Here is a 20,046-nt window from a genome sequence, read left to right on the forward strand (position 1 = left end):
TGTGGAATTCTATAAATATTGAAAAACAGAAATGGTGTGGAGATTACCCTCTGCAAACAGTTTCAAGAATGGACATACGAATGTTTTAAGATCTTCAACAACCTGTGGGAATCAACGAAGTTCAAACATGTATCTCTGTAAAGCTTTCATATTAGTTGGTAAACTAAGAGATTAATACATAGTTCTAGAGAATACTTAGAGCACTTTCATAACCATAATTTCACTTTACCCTCATAACAACCTGTAAAGAGTGGTTATGCCTTATTTTATAGAGAAGGAAGTAGTGTGTGACAATTAAATTCTTGCTCTGAAGGTTATTACAGAGCAATAAGTAGGAGACAGTACTAAGTTCTGGTGGTGCAAACAAGGGCTGATGTTTTGAACCCTGGCTCTCAGTTTGGTTGTGGCTCTGTCTGTCCTGGCAGAATGGACTGGTGCCACAAATGACATTGGCACATGCCTTAGTATCCAAAACAAATGTCATGGTTAGTATTTATTTACAGTTAATATTTAAAATATTGGTAGAGTCAAAGGGAAACAGCTCCCTCTCTACGTATTTCACAATTAGATGCAAAACATCTTTTTATTCAAAGATTTGGCTTCCTATTGAAAGACTCTCAAGAAAACTGCATGATTTTTACAATGTAGGAAATATTTTCAATTTAGACAAGTGTAAGCTATATTTTTTGATGATTTTAATAATAGCTAATCTCGTTTACAAACATCAAATCACTCATCTCAATAAATGTTGTTACCATCACCAAATGTGGCAAATTGCTGTGTAAATAAAGGGGCAATGAACATGCTGTGGCTCTTGTACATCCTCTCAAGGGCTTATCATTATCAGTGTCATCCCAGAAAAAGTGTGCAAACCCTAGAAGCCACTTCATCGTCCTAGTCCAGTTTCTCATGTGCCAGATAAGGTACTTAGTGAGATGATTGGGACGCTATGGTATAGAACAGGATACCTGCCCAATTAATGATATGTGTATCTGTTTACCTTAAGCTAGTGCCACTGATGGGAACATCAAGTGCTAGTACAGAAGATGAAACTAGAAACTACTACTAGTATCTGTGTTCAGCAGAATCTTGACAGTTATTTCTGAACTAGGAATGTGGTCTGTGGAGAGAGATGAAGACCAGATCCATTTAAGAGATGTTCACATGTATGTCTCAGTGCCGGCTAAGCTCACAGGCAAGATTCAGAATGCTGGCTCTCTCTATCTCCAACATATACTCCACCTTAGTCCTTAGAAAAGACCTATTTGGCAAGTGTCCTCCTGGTCATCTCGGTAACCATTTTGTGCTTAAGCAGATGAAGTTAGCCTCTAATGCTGAAATCCCTCAGTTGCTCACAACCTCCAACATTCACTTTCATTTTAAGATTAAAAAAAAACAAATATCTGACTCTTGGAAGAGACCAAGGGGTCCAACTTAATGCTGGCAATCTGACCACAGGCATGGAAAGAAGGCTTACAGGAGGCATGTTCAGAGTTTTCTGGCTTTGATTCAGCTTGTTATTTTCCTTAAAACTTAAAATCTCAGCTCTAAGGTAGACCACAAAGCTCACTAAAACTTCAAGCAGCCTCAAGACCATCTAGCCCACATGTGTCAAACACAAGGCCCGCGGGCCAAATCCAGCCCGCCAGGCCTTGCAATGTGGCCCGCACTGCGCTGTCATCACTGCACTCCGCTGTCAGTTTATGAGATTGTCAGTTTATGACTGTTCAGTAAACCATTCGGCCCGCGATTTAGGCTGGATTTTAGATTTTGGCCCCTTCTCTGATTGAGTTCGACACCCCTAATCTAGCCCAATAGACCTATATTCTTAGCTTTACTTAAAGAAAAAAGTGGAAACTACACAGGTGCCGATTATACGGGTTAACAGCAACCTCACGGTTCAGAAAGATTAAAGAGTTCAAATGAAGGGTATTTTCCTCCTCAGACAGTGAAACAAAATAAACACATTATGTACTAACTGGCTTAGTGAAAATCCTTTGTTGAACAGGCAAACAATTATGAGATAAGAAATAAGAATAACCAACCAAATGCTTTGATCTTTTAAAAATACTCATTTGCCAAAACAGAAATAATAACATGTTACCAAGCGCCCAAAGAGAGAAACAAAAGAAGTAATAGCAATCTGGAAAGAAACAGAGAATGAAATTAAATTTAATATGATAATGAATAAGAATGCATTTAGCAGAGTTCCTGGTTAGTCAGAGGCAACTTCCTGGAAGGGGCAAATTGAGGTGAGCTTCTGGAATACAGAGGTTCTTCTTTTGTGTGTTGTATAGAATCTAGTCTTCTGTTTCTGTAGATAGCTTTTGAAAAGCCAGCTGGCCTATAAAGCACACTTCCTTCCATCCCACACAAATCTCACTGCATGGGAATACATTTTATAGTATATCAGTTGACTTCTTGCCTGGAACAAATTGTTTTAGTAGAAAAATTCAAATTGTCCTATGCAATATTTCTTTTTATTTCTTTTATTTTTTATTTTATTTAGAGAGGGAGGATGGAAGAGAAAGAGGGAGGGGTAGAAGAGAGGGAGGAACAAAGGGAGAGAGAGAAAGAACAAGAGAGAGACATTGATGTGAGACACACTGATTAGTTGCCCCTACCCAGCACTCACCCTGACTGGGGTTCGAACCCACAACCCAGGCATGTGCCTTGACCAGGAAACAAACCCACCATTCTTTTGTGCATGAGACAATGCTCCAACCAACTGAGCCACACTGGCCAGGGCTGCAATATGTTTTCTCAAAAAGTTTGTTGTGAAATTTAATTATTGTCAGGATTACACTGTTTTCTCATAAAAATACAATTACAATGGATTTAAGAGGTGAGAAACTTTGATTATGGTTTTCATTCATGATTCAATTCAGTGGGGAAAATCTTTCATTAACAGAAAACTACACTCAGACTTTTGCCATTTTTCCCCTGTAAGGCACAGCTGATTTCATAATCACAGTGTTACCTGAGATCTGAATCAGGGGATAAACCCAACAGTATAATTTAAGAATGAAGAGTTGATGATAACATCATTCAATATTACAAACTTTTCAAAACAGTTCCTCAATCCCTCTTAAATTTCACAACATTCTGGTGAGTCATGTGGACTCAGATATTATTAGTCCTCTTTTATAGAAAAGGGAAAAAATGATCTAGAGAAGAAAACCTACCATGGCAAATCAATAGCAGAGTCCTGGTCTGTGTTGCTCAATGGTTAGAGTGTTGGCCCATGCATCAAAGGATCATGGATTTGATTCTGGTCAAGGTCATGTACCTGGGTTGCAAATTTGATTCCTGGTCCCAGTTGGGTGGGATTGGGGTGAGTGCAGGAGTCAACGTACGCTTCTCTCACATTGATGTTTCTCTCCCTCTTACACCCCTCTCTCATCTCTCTTTTTTCTCTTCCTTCTCTCCCTCCCTTCCACTTAACCTAAATATCAGTGGGAAAATGTCCTCAGGAGAGGATTAAAATAAAACAAAAAATCAATAGCAGAACCAAGTACTTTACTTTTGCTCAACACCATCTAGGCTATTATCAAAACACTTAGGAGAAAAAAGAATGAACTCTATACAAAAAAAAAAAAAAAAAAAAAAAAATATGCAGAGAAATAACAGCAGTGGCAGCAACAGAAGCAAAATGAGAGTAGCCATCATTAGCTGAGTGCTGACAGTGTGCCAGGCACAATGCTAAGCATAATATATATACATATATTCTTATTTAATAATTAGAATAATAATAGAAGCAGATGCCATCTCATGTCATGGTTAGGGGACGGAGACATAGGGTGGAAGAATTTTGACTTAGGACATAGCCAGTGCATGGCCTGGTTGTGATTCAACTTCACATCTATCTGATACTTGAGGACCTTAAACCTTTTCTCTGATGGGATGACTAGGAGCCTCAGATTTCAAGTCCTGAAATCTTTGCTCAGAAGGCACCTTTCTCAATGAGGACTACCCTAAACCTCCATTTAAAGCTGTAACCTCATCACCACCATACCAAAGTCCTTAAATCATGGTTATGTGACCTAATTTTTATTTTTAAGATTGATTGTTAATATAAGCTCCAAAGAGTAAGAATCATTGGGTGTATTTTTTTCACCAACAAATCCCAGATGCTTGGATAGTGCTAGCCAGTAGAACTTTCTGTAATGACCAAAATGGTTTATATCTATGCTATATGGTAACCACTAGCCACAGAACAAAACTGAAAAGTGGCTAGTGCCACTGAAGGACTGAATTGTTTATCTTATCTAATATTTTAGTTTAATTTAAATAGCCATATTTTTTCAATAGAATTAATGGTTAAAAAAGGGTTCAGATTAAATTAAGGAAATCGCTTAAAAGTTCAGGAACTATGACTAAAATAGCAAGCACACATGCTCAAACTTTTGGCTCCTTTTTGTCATCTGTGACATGAAATCATCCATAACTTTTTTTTGAAAGCAAGGAAAGCAAACCAGCAGCACATAATGAATTCCCATGTATGTGATTTATATATGATTACAATGATTATGATAATCACGCAGTACCTTTTTGACCTTGTTTTTTTTCTCATAGGTCTCTGACAGTGGTTTTTTCTTCTGCTGAGTTGTGTCTTTGGAGAATAAATACTCAAATTCACTAGGATCCCGAATATCAGGTTCTTCTAAGGAGTCCCATAAGGTTGGTGTAGCACTTTGGCTTAAAAGAGAAAATGATAAGAGATAAAGAATAAACACAATCGCTAATTCATTTTTTAACTAATTAAAAAATAATAAAAGTTTACAACTGGATTTAAAAAATAAGTCAACAAACTGCAAGCCCCTGTTAATAGAGCTCTTAATTAAAAAAAAAAAAATACACACAGCCCTAGCTGGTATGGCTCAGTGGATAGAGCATTAGCCCCCCCCCCCCCCCCCCTGGACTGAAGGGTCTTGGGTTTGATTCTGGTCAAGGGAACATACTTTGGTTGCAGGCTCGATTTCCAGTCCCAGGTTAGGGGGAGTTTGGGAGGCAACCGATCAATGTGTCTCTCTCATATCAATGTTTCTCTCTGTGTGTCTGTCCCCCTCTCTTCCACTCTCTCTAAAAATTAATGAAAAAATATCGTCGTGTGAGGATTAACAAAAATATATACATACATACACATACATATGCACACACATCCTTACTAGAGCTCAGAGTAAAGCTTTTTGCAAAATACGTATTTTTAAAAATTTTTATTGATTTCAGAGAGGAAGAAAGAGGGAGAGAAAGATAGAAACATCAATGATGAAATGATGAGAGAGAATCATTGATCAGCTGCCTCCTGCATGCCCCACACTGGGGATTGAATCTGCAACATTGGCATGTGCCCTTGACTAGAATAAAACCCAGGACCTTTGGGTCACAGGCTGACTATCCACTGAGCCAAACCAGCCAGGGCAAAACACATTTTTTAAAAGTCAAAATATAATATAGAACATTAAAGCAAATACACATTTCCAAAACAGAAGTGTCATTAGATATAATCAGAGAGAGATCTAGAGAGAGAGAAACTTGTGGGACCAGAAATCCTGGGGTTCAGACTATTAGAGCCATGTGAGCTGCTTCTCCCTCAGTCTGTAGCATTTCCATGGTGAATAAACATGGGCATCAAATAAAGGCTGAGGGATAGCCAATCTCGAGACAGTGATGGGATAATTCTTAAACAGAATGAAAGTGAAGTACTAAGGTAAAGATTTAGCCTCTCTTTGGATTTCTTCTACTGGTTTTAAATAGGGTTTTCTGGTGAACTAAGTGCAGGACCTGTAATATGTGAATAGGCTGTGCTCATTTAGAAATATCAGATTTATAATACCATGCTCCAACAACAGTATTAATAATAAAAAATATTATGGCTCAGTGTTTGAGCATTGACCTATGAACCAGGAGGTCACAGTTCCATTCTAGGTCAGCTCACATGCCTGGATTGCAGGCTTGATCCCCAGTGTGGGGCCTGTAGGAGGCAGTCAGATGATTCAATGATTCTCTCTCATCATTGATGTTTCTCTCTCTCTCTCCCTCTCTGAAATCAATAAAAATATATTGGGGGGAAAAAACAAAAAACAAGCCAAATAATAAAAATGGCCCTCACTGGGATTTCAACTAAAACAGCCCTAGGGGGACTATTTTGCTTTGTCTTCAAAAAACAGGGTCACTACCAAAACTGGTTTGGCTCAGAGGATAGAGCATAGGTCTGCGTACTGAAGGGTCTCGGGTTCGATTCCGGTCAAGGGCATGTACCTTGGCTGTGGGCACATCCCCAGTAGAGGGTGTGCAAGAGGCAGCTGATTGATGTTACTCTCTCATTGATGTTTCTAACTCTCCCTCTTTCTTCCTCTCCTGTGAAAAATCGATAGAATATATTAAAACAAACAAACAAAAAGAAAAAACAAAACAAAAAACAGGGTCACCTTGGTCACCTTAGTTTTGAAACAAAGAAAGAGATGAAGATATGGAAAATCAGATACAGAAAACCTGCCTCTGAGAGCTGATGGATGGGTTAAGATCCAGATTCCCTTCAGTCAGAACACATTTTCTCCCAAATGTCTGCTTTCTTAACTTGGTTTTTAATCTCATTTTAAAATACTTTTAATGCACACAGATAGAAAAAAAATATATCTCATTTACATGTTTGTTTTTCAAACATATGTAGATGTTATTATCCATAATATCTACAAGTACTTACCTTTGTTTCAATATATATTTTCTCAATCAGTGAAAACGAAAAGACCTATTATTATATAAAGTGGCCCATACAATGTTTTGATACTAAAAGATGATTTTCATATTCGAAATTGCTTTTCAGATCTGTATTCACATTTTGCTACATGTCTGCCTTTCCCATGAAATGTGATATTTTGGTTCTGGGCACATTCATTTCTCTCCACTTGTTAAATTATAATTTTTGCAATATATCATTTGAGCCATTTAAGAGCATTTATGTGACATATGTGAGTTATAATATATAACAGTATAGTAAATACCTGTAAAATCATCATCCACTGGCTAGAACATTTTCAATGAAGTATATCCATCTACATGCTCCTTCCTCAGGCCCCACCCTCTGTCACTCAACTTCAATTGGTGTTTATCTCAGCTGCCCTCAGGAAGGGGATCTTAGGGTTGGAGCTCACAAAAGTTCTGGGAAGCTGGGAGAGGATGCTTGGAGGGAGGTGATGTGATGCGTAAGGCAGATTGCTCAGATTCACCCCCATCACTTCTGTACCTGTACTGCTTGGCCCAGCTCCAAGGACTGAGCTTGGGCCAGTACCACTAGGGCTATACCTCATGTTCTGAAGCAAATTGGGCCTGGCAGTCAGGCTGAGCACTTCATTGCCATTTACAACTTGTTTCTACGGGAAAATACATTTCCAATAATGAATAAAGAAATTCTGAAATACCACCTCTCAGTGAGTTGGCGGTAACTGGCATTTAGTGGGGGCAGTGACAAGAACTCACTTGCAATGAACCATCTGCCCTCTAATCAACTCTTATCTGACCACCCGATTTATAGTTTTAGCTCAAAAGAAGAGGAAGAGGGAGGCAGAAGGAGGATGGAAGAAAAAGAGTGGGGATGGGAAATTGAGAAGGGAGGAGGAGTAGGAGGAAAGTGAAGGGAGGAAGGAGAAGAGAGTAGGAAGATAGATATTTATCAGGAAGCTGAAAAAGTAGATACATGAGGATTTCTTTTTCGTTAACTAAATGTCTCTTCCCTTTTCTAGAAATCAGAAAATAGATTTTTTTTTTTTTTTAAAAAAAGCAAAATGGCAAGAATTAAAAATCAGTTCTCATTAGTAGTGAAAAGCAATCTAGGTGGATGAGATGCCATGTATATATATAACTTGGAAAAAATTCATATTTTACTCCCAGTTCCCTAATAGACCAAGACCAAAACTTTTCATGTGTATATTATACAAGGTGCTTACAACATCCAGTTATATAAAATATTAAAGTACCATTTCATCCCCTTTGAAAGAACATATCCCAAATAATTTTACTTTTTTCCATTCATAAATACTACACAGAATTTTTAGACCATTTTAGTTTAAAAGAAGTAGTTGGCCCTGGCTATTGTGGCTCAGGTGGTTGGAGCACTGTCCCATGCACCGAAAGGTCTCCAGTTTGATTCCTGGTCAGGACACACATTCAGGTCACAGATTCAATCCCCATTCAGGGTGAAAATGGGAGGCAACAAATCAATGTTTCTCTTTTACCTCTCTCTCTCTCTTTAAAAAAAAAAAAAAAAAAAAAAAAAAAAAAAATATATATATATATATATATATATATATATATATATATATATATATATATATATATATATAATAAAATAAAACAAGTAGTCATGGTCTGAGGAACATAAACTCTTGCCATAATAAGAGAGATGAAATGTGTGATGCAGCAGGAAGTACCATGTCCCAGTCTTCCCCCGAAGTCAGGCTCAAGCTGATAAGTTCACCTAATAGGGCTCTCCTGACGTCCGGGTCAGGAAAGTCAGTACATTCATCCACTTTTCATTAGGCTCAAAATGAAGCCCTAAACTTACGGTAAAATTGATAAGAACTTGAACATTCAATTGTTTCCTTTCTCAAAATGGCCAAGTTCATAAGGAAGGAAAAACACCAACAATGATTACCTGCAGCTTGACTTTGTCCCACCTTGAACCCTGATAAAGGGCCCATAGCGCCTAGCAGCACTGTAATACCCCTGCTGCAGTCATGATAGTGGTTGCTCAGAAAGTCTTGTGGGGAATGAAGTGTGGGCACAGGTGTGAGACACACGTGTGGACAGCAATGTGTGATCTGAACAGGTGGGATTCATCACCCAGGAAGGGCTGCACATTAATTTCAGGACACTAATAAGGAACACAACTCCAAATAAATATTCCAGGAAATTATTTCTTAGGCAAGGCCATCTGAGTTTTGAATGGGAAAAGGGGAATACTAGTAGTTCACAATATGCTTAGTATTCCAACTCCTCCTATATTGATTTCCAGTTATTTTATAATTGTGAATTATGTTATCTTCTTCAATATCCTGTCTTTCCTAAGTAAAATGTTATATAAATTGAAAAATTCACCATTGTATCTGGATTTGTGAATAATTTCAAAAACAGCCCAACTGCCATCAGCAGATGAGTGAATAAAAAAGCACTGGTACATTTACACAGTGGAATACTATGTGGCTGTAAAAAAATAAAGAACTCTCACCATTTGCAACAGCATGGATGGACCTGGAGAGTATTATGCTAAGTGAAATAAGCCAGTCAGAGAAAGACAATATCACATAATCTCACTTATATGCGGAAACTAATAAAGAAAATAAACTGATGAACAAAATACAACCAGAGACTTAGAAGCATGGAATAGGATTGACGAATTTCAGAGGGAAGGCAGGGGTGAGGGGAAGGATGGAAAAAGAGTGATTAATGAGGGAGCTTACAAGTACATATACATAGCCCATGGACATAGACAATAGAGTGGTGAAGGCCTGGGAGGGGCAGATGCTGGATAGAAGGGATTAATGGGGGCAAAACCAAACAAAGGTGACACCTTTAATGTTTTTAACAATAAAGATAAATTAAAAAACAAAACAAAACTTAAGAAATGTGTTCTGTATTTTCTGTTCACTATAAACAAGTGAACTTCAAGCCTAGAGAGCAGTCAAGAAGCAACTCAGCATCTCTCATTATCCTCTCAACAGGTTCCAAAATAAGGCAGAAGAAATCCCATTCAAATTACAGACCCAGTTTAACAAGCTATCCAAATGGAAGATGCTCTTTAGCTATTCACACACTGGCACTTTCTCTGATGGGCAGCAAGGTATAAGAGATGAGGGCGTTCACCGCAACCGGTTTGGCTCAGTGGATAGAGCACTGGCCTGCAGACTGAAAGGTCCCAGGTTCGATTCAGGTCAAGAGCATGTACCTTGGTTGTGGGCACATCCCCAGTAGGAGGTGTGCAAGAGGCAGCTGATTGATGATTCTCTCTCATTGATGTTTCTAACTCTCTATCCCTCTCTCTTCCTCTCTGTAAAAAAATATATTTAAAATATATTTTAAAAATATATTAAAAATATATTATAAAAGAAAAAAGAGAGAGATGAGGGCGCTGAGCAGTTAGGGGAACCAGAGTTTAAGTAGAATTTCTATTCTCTGACCTGAAGAACTAATGACTTAGTTATGTCTTGTTCTTGTAGTAAAAAAAAAAAAAAAAAAAAAAAAAAAAAAAAAAAAAAAAAAAAAAGAAAAAAAAAAAATTACACATACCTATTAGAAACCAGACATATGGTTGATGATACTATCTAAAGACAAGACAGATATTTAAAAAATCTTCAGTGAATCTTCAGTATAGATCCCAGTTCAATGTCTTTGTGATTCCTCACTAATTGTAGGAACGTTGGAGAAGGTTCTGGCTAAGACCTGAGCTCTTCTCTAGTCTGTAAAGTGGAATGTTTATCCTAGAGAGGGACCTGACCCTGAACACATTGTTTCTCTCAGCAGCAAACCATAGAGAATACAGACAAAACTCTCCAAGGCATTCACTGTACCACACTTGAGAATGAGTGCTGCACTGCACATATAGAAATTAAATTGGTAAGGATAAAACATCACTTGTGCAAAAGTCTGGGAATTCACAAGCTGAAAATGGGCTGGGGGGGGGGAGGGTTGAGCTTACCTCTTATCACTTATTTGTATTCTAGTCCAATACAGAGGCTTCATGGGACAACTGGGCTCAATGGCTGGCTTCCGAGGACATTGGCTAGAAGAAGGGCCGACTCCAAAGAAGAGGCCAGGAGGAGGTGGGGGCACAAGTCCTGGGGGTGTTGGAGCAGGAGGAGGCCCCCCACTGCTGGGCAAAACGGTTGAGCTAGGAAGTGGTGGTGGGGGAGGAGGCGGGGGAGGTCCAGTGCTTGGAGGCAGAGGAGGTGGCGGAGGTGGTGGTGGCCCTGCACTCATAGGCGGTGGCAGAGGTGTTGGTGGCACAGGCCCAAGCCCAGGTGGTAGGGGAGGAGGGGGAGGAATGGCTGCTGGTGGGGGTGGAGCTAGGGGGAGAGGCGATGCCTTCTCCTGGCTCGGTGAGATGCATCCCACAGACTGAAGTGGTGCAAGGATGTCTTTGTTGTCATTTGGGGGGGAGAGTTGGCTTAGAGAGGAGATGTTCAGCTTTTTGGGTATTATTTGGTTACTTCTGGTTGTCTTGCCTTCCCCTTCACAGGGTTTGAGGAAAGTCTCTCTGTCTGTCTGGATGCACACATTTCTGTAGGTCTTGGGAGGGCAGTCATCATTGGTGGAAATACACACATCTCTCATCTCTTCACATCCTTCTCGCCATCTGTGCTCTATCTCGTGTTTGAGATTTTCGATGGTTTCTTCTAGTCTCGCTGTTATCACTGCATGCTCACCCCGGATGTGAAAGGCCTGAAGTTGAAACTGAACCTGGAGACATAGCAATGGGAAAGAAAGGAGAGCGTTTATAAAAACAAATATCATAAATTAAAAAATGCAATACCTTCCCGTGCCACCCGAGCGTAGCTCACAGAAACGTGGGACAATACACAGATGTTCTTTAGAGAATCCAATGGGGTGTAAATTTCACTTTATGAATTTTCCAAGGACTTAAACAGTTGGAGTAGAGGCAGAATTTCATCCAGTATGAACTCATGGGGAATAATTATCATGGATTAAGGCTTAAAGTAAAACTGTCATCTAAGAACTTTCACCCGGTTTTAATATCAAATGCAAGACAAAATTTTTAATAAAGGTCTGAACATGCATGACTACATCTTTTATTACTTTTGGATTTGGTTTGGAAAAAGAACATTTTAAGAAAAAAATAGATTTGGAGATCCTTGGAGCTGCTGTTCTCACAGTCTTCCTCAGAATGTCTGTTCTATGGGGATTCCTGGTCAATACAGCAGAAACAAAAGGAGCAAGAAGAAGCTATAATCTATGTGTATTTTCTTTAAAAGTTTCCATAACAAAGCTGCTCATGATAAGTATTGATATCTTTCATAATAATTCACAATATAGTAATAAATAAGCAATATAAATGCATTGAAAATGAAAATATAACTATTTGCTATTTTTCTCTTTTATATACCCAGCATTTTAAACTATACTTATGACAGTCTTTTTAATACTTTTATATTTTCAGTTATTTCAATCCGTTGAGTCTATGATTTTATACTTATTAGCACAGACCTGGCACAATCCCAGTATTAACTAGTCTATTTCCAGGTAGCCTATTACAGTTAACTGGGAAGCAGTCAAATTTACAACTTTATTTAGAGTTTCAGAAATCTAATTAAGAGTAATTAAATATTCCCAGTGAATTTATTTAATTTCTGCCTACCCATCCGATTGTAAATGCCACGAGATGAAATCAGGGACAGTGCCTTAATTTCTGTATCCCAGCAGCCTGCACAGCACGTATGCAGTACTGAAGAGATGGATAAAAACCACTGCCACAGTTCTATTCAGTTACTGTCCCAAGAGCCTTCCTGTGTTTAACAAAACTGTCTTCACTCTAATTTAAGCTCCCAAATATCTACAATACCAAAGTGTATATAAGGATAGATCCATTTTGCCTCGAAAAGGAAAAGAAATATTTTTTTAAAATATATTTTATTGATTTTTCACAGAGAGGAAGAGAGAGGGATAGAGAGTTAGAAACATCGATGAAAGAGAATCATCAATCAGCTGCCTCTTACACACCCCCTACTGGGGATGCGTCCGCAACCAAGGTACATGCCCTTGGCCAGAATCGAACCCAGGACCTTTCAGTCCCCAGGCTGACGCTCTATCCACTGAGCTAAACCGGTCCTGGCAGGAAAAGAAATATTTTTAACTGCCTACTCAGAAAAGATTAAAAGACATAGGAAGATTTCCTACTTTCATTAAGACTCTTCTTACTGTATTTTTGTTAGGTTCACCTTCCCCCCAATGAGTCAACCCCCTAATAACTATGGTCAATAGAATTAGAGACAAGGATTTTCTGAAGCTGACTTTCTTCATATGTGGACATGGCAGCCCCGATGCAACTTAGAAAGAATTATCCAGTTCGGGGCACCACGTATTTCCTGTCTAACACAGAAAAGTTAGCACCTGACTTCTGGATTCATGCTACCTCGTTCACGTCTGCTTAGCCACCAGGCTAGCTCTATGTTCTTGGGCAGGTAACTTTGTGTTTTCAAGCCTGAACTTCCTCAAATGTAAAGTGAGGGTAATAGTGAACCACCTCTAGGTTTTTATAAAGATAAAAGGAGATACTTCCTATAAAGCAATAGGCATTATACCTAAAATATGGTAAGTTCTGAATAAATGGTACTGTTAGCTACTGTTGCTCATGACAATATTATAGTAAGAGACGAACAGACCTCTAATTCTTAGACATTTCCAAATCATACCACCTTTGTGGAGTGATGGGCACCAAACGAGGAAATGCTTAGTCAGTATAAACAATGTCCTACAAATACAATCATTTAGCCCATCTTTCATGAGTTCCACTTACCAAATGCCTGGAAGTAATTTCAAGCTTCACTCAACTATGTGATCAAGATAATCTTTGTTTCAACATCTTATGCCATCTCCTTCTCTGTCTCCCTCCCCTGCCCACCTCCACCCAGAGTTCAAGACTGATTCCCATCCTGAAATACTTGCCACCATTTCATTTTAGTGAATAGTTCAGTTCGGCCACAACAAACTAACTCTTGGTTGTTATTCCCAACTAACTTTCCTTCAAGGAGGTTAAGTGCCAAATAATATTGATGGGCCAATAATTTTACTCAATCTTCATCTTCTTAATAATATGAAAAATTTGTAAGGATATGCTCGCAGAGAAACTTGCCCTTTATCTCATAGCTGGCCTGTAACTATACCAAAGACCCTGGTCCCCACCTCTTTAGCTTTCCATCCAATCAACCATCTTTTGAATCCGCTGAAGCTGAAGTACATCTAAATACAGTTTTTTTGTGGTCCTGGAATGCATTTGCTTAGTGTAGAGAGCAGAGTACAAATTGCACAGATTATTTTAGCTCTCTGTTCCTCAGTTTCCTCATAAGTAAAATGGGGATGATAAGAGAATTCACCTCATAAGGAAATTATGAGAAGCAGATGAGTTAATATGTGTAAAACAACATTTAGAGGAGTTGGAACATAGTAGGTGCTATGTTATCATTATTGCTATCTCCTTCCTATGGGACAGATAAAAGAACTGTGGCCATATCAACTTGCTTTTGACTCTTGGCACACTCCCCTGCTCATGTTCTATCCATATAAAGCAAAAGTAAAGAGATCTAAATCCTTCTTTACCCTTCTAGATGTAACCCTTTCGTTCTCACTACCTCTTTCTAGTCACAGCAGAATTTTTTTTATAAAATAAACCACAGGACTCTTATCTATTTTCTCATTCATCTTCCTTTCAAACAATTACAATTTGGTCAGCACTTTTTAAGTCCTTTCAGCTGCATTGTTAAAGTTGACCGTTGCCCATGCCTTGAAATTCTTAAAATTCTCTCTGCTTCCCTAAACTTCCAATATACCCTCTGGACCCACCCACATTTCCCTCCCACTGCTGGGCTCTCTCCAGTCAATCTGTGGACTCCTCTTCCTCCATGCATTCCTTGCATGCTGTTCATCAGGCATCCTCCTTGCCATCTTACATACCCATATAAAATGACACTTGCTATAAATTGTAACTTTCAAATTGTTACCTTCAAACTGTAATTCCAGCTATCCTATAGTTTGGTCTACCTGCATATTTAAACAGCCATCTCAGACTCAATACACCTGAAAATGTAGTCATCATTGCTCAACCTCAAGTTATCCCCCCTTTAAAATCCCTGCTTGCAGTTAATAGCACCCTTGTCTTCCCAATCATCATATCCAGAAGCCTGGATGCCATGCTGAGTGCCTTGTTCTCTCCCATTCACAACATGTTATCTATTAGTTACATTAACTTCTCTGATGCATCCCTTTCCTCCCATCCCACTGCCTCAACGTTTCTTTACCTGGACAATGGCAAGAGCCACCTAATTCATTTTCCCATCCCCCATCCAAGTTTGGCTACATTGGTTCTAGAAGGATGAAAAAAAAAAAAAAAAAAAAAAAAAAAAAAGGCAGATCTTTATTTCTTAAAACCCTTTCAATAATTGGCCATTATTCTCAGACTGACACTGAAAACCCTTTAACATGAACACACAAAGCTCTTCCCATCTGTTTTCTAACAACTTTCTCCACTTTGGGCTCCTGCCCCTCTCCCAGATGTGTCCTGGACGCCAATGTTACATAACATCTTGCCTCTCCAGGGACCACTTTCTTTCATGCATCTGAGCTTTTGCAAATGGTGCCCTCTCTCAGTTCCCCTCTGCCGAAAACACTTAAGGTAAGGGGACAGATTGCCAAATACAGATCCCATGAATGGCTTCCTTACAAACTGTATTCACTGATAGGAAGATTTACCAAATAAGGAGGAAATATTGAATGTCCATGTACTCCATATCAATATGCTGAGATTATAGTAAGAAACCCTTCTGAGCATTAAATTTTAAATGGCCCACATAAAGAAACAACTTACCTTTGCCCTTCCCTGTTTCACAACCCCTTTGATCATTCTGATTTTGTCTTGGTTGTGTTCAGAAGCTCAGCGTGACACAGTAATTCAAAGTGATTAAAGTAATAAGCACCTCATTCATTCTGTATCTGTCCATAACCTATCAATTATTGCCAATTGTGTCTGGCTCTGCTACAAATGAAGCATCTCAAGTCCATGCACACCATGAGTCGCGCCTTTGGGAAAGCTCGTTTTTAGCCCCATTTTTCACTCTACTTCCTGTGAAGTGCCACTTCTACTTTGCACATGGAAACCATGTGCTGTTCCCCATCCTAGAGCCATAGCTAGAAGGACTGTTAATGATTTGTGAATCAAACACAGAGTAGAACTTTCTGTTGGATCAGAATGTATTGCTGGATAATGTTTGCCTGGGATCACGGGAATCTTTATGAAATGTCAAACCCGGGTTCTTACAGCCAAAATTATAGCTAAGGCTGGGTCAAGGGAACATAATGCTTTTAAACCCTGCCAATTCTCTTTTCAGTGTCCTCTACTTTCATATCGAACATAGTGTTTGTACACAGAAGACAAAAGAAACCTTCCATTCACTTTCAGAGAAATGCTCTTTAGAACATTTAAAACATTATGGGTCTCCCTCTCCCTGATCCTATCTACTAAAAATCTGTTTTTCTGCATTCATCTCAATATGTAAGTTGAAAGGACATAGATGCTGAGGTTTCACATTTTTCCAGTTTTCCCCAAGTTTTATCTACCAGACTTCATTCAGTCTATCTACCTTCCTTTACTCTTAACTTGATTGCTTCTCTTTTTTTCATGTTTAATCACATCCTCTTTCCACTTGCAATAATAGATTTACCTACACCCATCGCCTTCTAAACAAGATTCAAATTCACAGTCTTTCCGAGAATAAACCCAATTAAGCAATTCTGTTTCAATTATCCTTTATTTCACTGGCACTATTTTTATGTTTAATGTACTGGCTCCCATTAGACAGCTTTGTAAAAAACAAAACAAACAAAAACAACAACTACAAACTCGCTGATGGGCAGGACCATCTCACATATCATCATTCAATTGGTCTGAGGTGGTGTCCTTAGAGCTCCCCAAGAAGTTCCAATGGGCGGCCAGAATTAATACCAACAGTAAATGTTCTTAATCTTAATTGTGCTCTAAACTCAGCAGAGAGAGTATACCACCAGAATATCAGTGGGTTATTTTTGGTAATGACTTTTACTTGGGTCATTTCAGAATCTCCAAAGTAACTTGTGTTACTTAAAAATGCCCCTTCCTGATTCTGACATGTCCCCATAAGGGGAGAATCCCTCCATCACCAATACTGAGGACAGTTATTCTCCATAGCACATAAGCCTAAATCAGGGGTCTTCAAACTATGGCCCTCGGGCCACATGCAGCCCCCAGGGGAGTCTGATCCTGCCCGCCAGGTTTTTTGGGCAGTGAGCGCAGCCAAGGTGTTACAGTAGGAATTAGTAGTTCATATAGTCCGGCCCTCCAGCTCTCTGAGGGACCGTGATCTGGCCCCCACTTTAAAAAGTTTGAGGACCCCTGGAAATGCTTTACATGGCTCTTCAAAACATGCCCTCTGCTGACCTCTCCAGATACTTCTCTATCCTTTCCCTATGTTGCACCATTACAGATATAAACATATGATCAACTCCCACATCTGTATGCTTTCATGCATATTCTTCCCCCTACTTAAAACACCCTTCCTCTCCATTTTCACCCCATGAAAGCTCCAAGGACAATTCAGTCCATCTCAACTGGACCTTCTGGCTTAAGCTTTTCTTAATTCTTCCTGACAAAAGTTTTCCTTTGATTTTGTTGCCAAAGAACTTGCTAGGTTCACATTACATTAGAGTCATTTATGTTTATCTTCTTTGCAAATCTTAAAGCTCCAGGCAGTTGGGGACCATATCTTATTTGTGTTTGAACTTCCAGAACAGTGCACACTGCTTCTCTGGTTAGTGATCCATAAATGCTTATTGGATGGAATTATTTCTTTAGCCTTCAATATTAAGACTTTTTTTGTTGTGCCTTTGTACTGCCCACCAAACTAGACTTGAAGCTCCAAAATTTTTTATTTTATTATTTAAAAAATATAGATTTTATTGATTTTTTTACAGAGAGGAAAGGAGAGGGATATAAAGTTAGAAACATTGATCAGCTGCCTCCTGCACACCTCCTACTGGGGATGTGTCCGAAACCAAGGTACATGCCCTTGATTGGAATTGAATCTGGGACCTTTCAGTCTGCAGACCCACAATCTATCCATTGAGCCAAACCGGTTAGGGCTCCAAAAATTTTTAAATAGACAGGCAGTTGCCTTCCTCTTTGTCACCCCATGCACAGCACAAAGGATGCGAATCCATAGTTGTTATTGCCTAGAAAATTCAGATAAAACATCTAGGCTTTTTAAAAAGTGCAGGTATCTCTAAAAGTTGATGTTGACCATATTTAATTTTAACAATTCAAAATACTTCATGTAGATAAGTGTTCTCTCTACAGTAAGCTTAAAGACTGTTCTCATAAATATGATAAACTATCCAGTAGAATTGAATCACGTTTGTGATTCTAATCTGATTAGAAATTGGGCTCTAGGCAATTTCCCCAGCCCTCCTTGGGGGCTGGTCCTCCCTTCCCCTACCAAATCCTCATTATTTTTTAATATCCTCCACATTACCACTGCTCAGAGATATCATCAAAGGAACACATTGTACTGAAACCCAAGCAACAGAGGGAGACTTTAGCTTGTCTGGTCCCCACAAATGTGTCTGTCAAAAAGAAAAGTGCCCACTGATGAAAGATATCATCAAAGTGCCAAGCACTGTGGAAAAATCATCCATTAGCATTTTGTTGTTACGAACATTCTCTCCTAAGCGTGCTGCCAGGGCCCATAAAATTCAGGTTATCTGCTATACAACTTGAGTAAGTCAACCTTTTCCAGGTACTCTTCCAAATATGACATTCTTAGGGTGGGAAAAGCAAGAGAATTCCTGAGACTGCTCAGAAGTACAATGAAACTTTACCGCTTCAGAAAAACAGTGTAAGCAGAGGAAATGGAGGAAAATGGGGCTAGAGAACATGAAATGCCTTGAAGGGAAGGGATTCCATTCATACATACTTCATAGGTTAGGCAAGCAGATGAAGGCTCTATGGCTTTGCGTGTATGCATCCTGGCTTTTCTGTTCTGCTCATAAAGGTTGCATAGACTTCAAAACCCCCCTACTTAACTGACACTTCCTACTGTAAAAACAAAAGTCTCAATTAATGAAAATAATGGCGTTGGATTTGATGAAAATCCCATAAGTTAACAATATGTGGTTTTAATTAACTGTGATCAATACTTTTCTTTTCTTATCAGAAATAGATCACATTGTGTTATAACTAGGAGGCCATCCCGAGGACACTCGGAAACATGACACACATCTGACACATCTCCGTAATTGGAACTTGCTAGGAGGGATAAAGACATAGAAGAAAAGAGCAAGAAAAGAAGGGATAAAGAGCAAACAAGAGATGAAACAGCACTTGAATTGACTCAGGAGTAAAACCCAATCCACACAACGCTCAGGAGTCCAAGTTAAACCACACAGGTGGAAAAGCAGTGCTATCTCCAGGAATTATCTGCGACGCTGATGGCCAGTCCTGATAGTGAGGGAAGTGAAACCAACATGGAGTAAGTGTGTGGACACTGCACTGGGTGCCTTCATTTAGTCCTTGCAGCTCTGTAAAGCAGACAGATGTTCTGGATGATGTGTTAACTTGTATAAGAATATAACTTGTACAGTGAGAAAGGAATTTGAATCCTGATCAGGTATGAAAATTGATGCTCTTTCTTCTTTACCATTTTGAATTGATATCAAATGATAGTGGCTAAAATAATAATTCATAATTATTTACTGGCAACATTACATACTACCTATGCCTTACCATACATTTGTATTATATTAATGCATATAATTATGGCAATATCCTATAAGAATGCTGGTGTTGTAGCTGCTTCCTAGATGAAGGAAGGCAGAAAGAAATTAAGTAAATTGCCAATGAGAGACTCAAAGCCTGACTTTTTACCCTAGTCTAATGCTCTTTTCACGTCATCAAGATCCTGAGTCATCAGTAACCTTCCCTGTTCAATAGTACTATTTAGGTCGGGAAGTCAAACTGCTAACACAAAAATGGAAATACTTTCTCATTAAAGATGCTTTCTTTAAAATAGATGCCCTCCATCCTTTTGGGAAAGAACTGGAGTCATTGAGTAAATAGATCTGAAGTTTTCTGGTTCCTAGTCAAGTGGGAGGGCAACACTGCCTGAGGGTCAACAGATCTAGATTCTGCTCCATTACTCCAGTCATTAGCTACTTTCACTTAGCCAATTCTTTCCCACTTCCTGTAATCTTCATTTTATTAGTATCCAATATGAAAGGTTTCATTAGTTAACA

At 39.0% G+C, this 20,046-nt stretch overlaps 1 protein-coding gene across 4 annotated transcripts in view; it reads right to left on the reverse strand.

The window, feature by feature from the left end:
• The window catches only part of FMN1 (formin 1), a 368,268-nt gene that overhangs the window by 185,651 nt on the left and 162,571 nt on the right, over window positions 1-20,046 (reverse strand). For all 4 annotated transcript variants that reach the window (XM_084890795.1, XM_084890796.1, XM_084890798.1 and 1 more), the window contains 2 exons: window positions 10,694-11,454; window positions 4,548-4,698 (listed from right to left, as the gene is read on the reverse strand). In XM_084890795.1, the coding sequence (XP_084746921.1) occupies window positions 4,548-4,698; window positions 10,694-11,454 (912 nt within the window). The remainder of the gene's footprint in view (window positions 1-4,547; window positions 4,699-10,693; window positions 11,455-20,046) is intronic.

Source organism: Pipistrellus hanaki, assembly GCF_964339955.1.
Source record: "Pipistrellus hanaki genome assembly, chromosome: 1".
Classification (NCBI taxonomy): domain Eukaryota; kingdom Metazoa; phylum Chordata; class Mammalia; order Chiroptera; family Vespertilionidae; genus Pipistrellus; species Pipistrellus hanaki.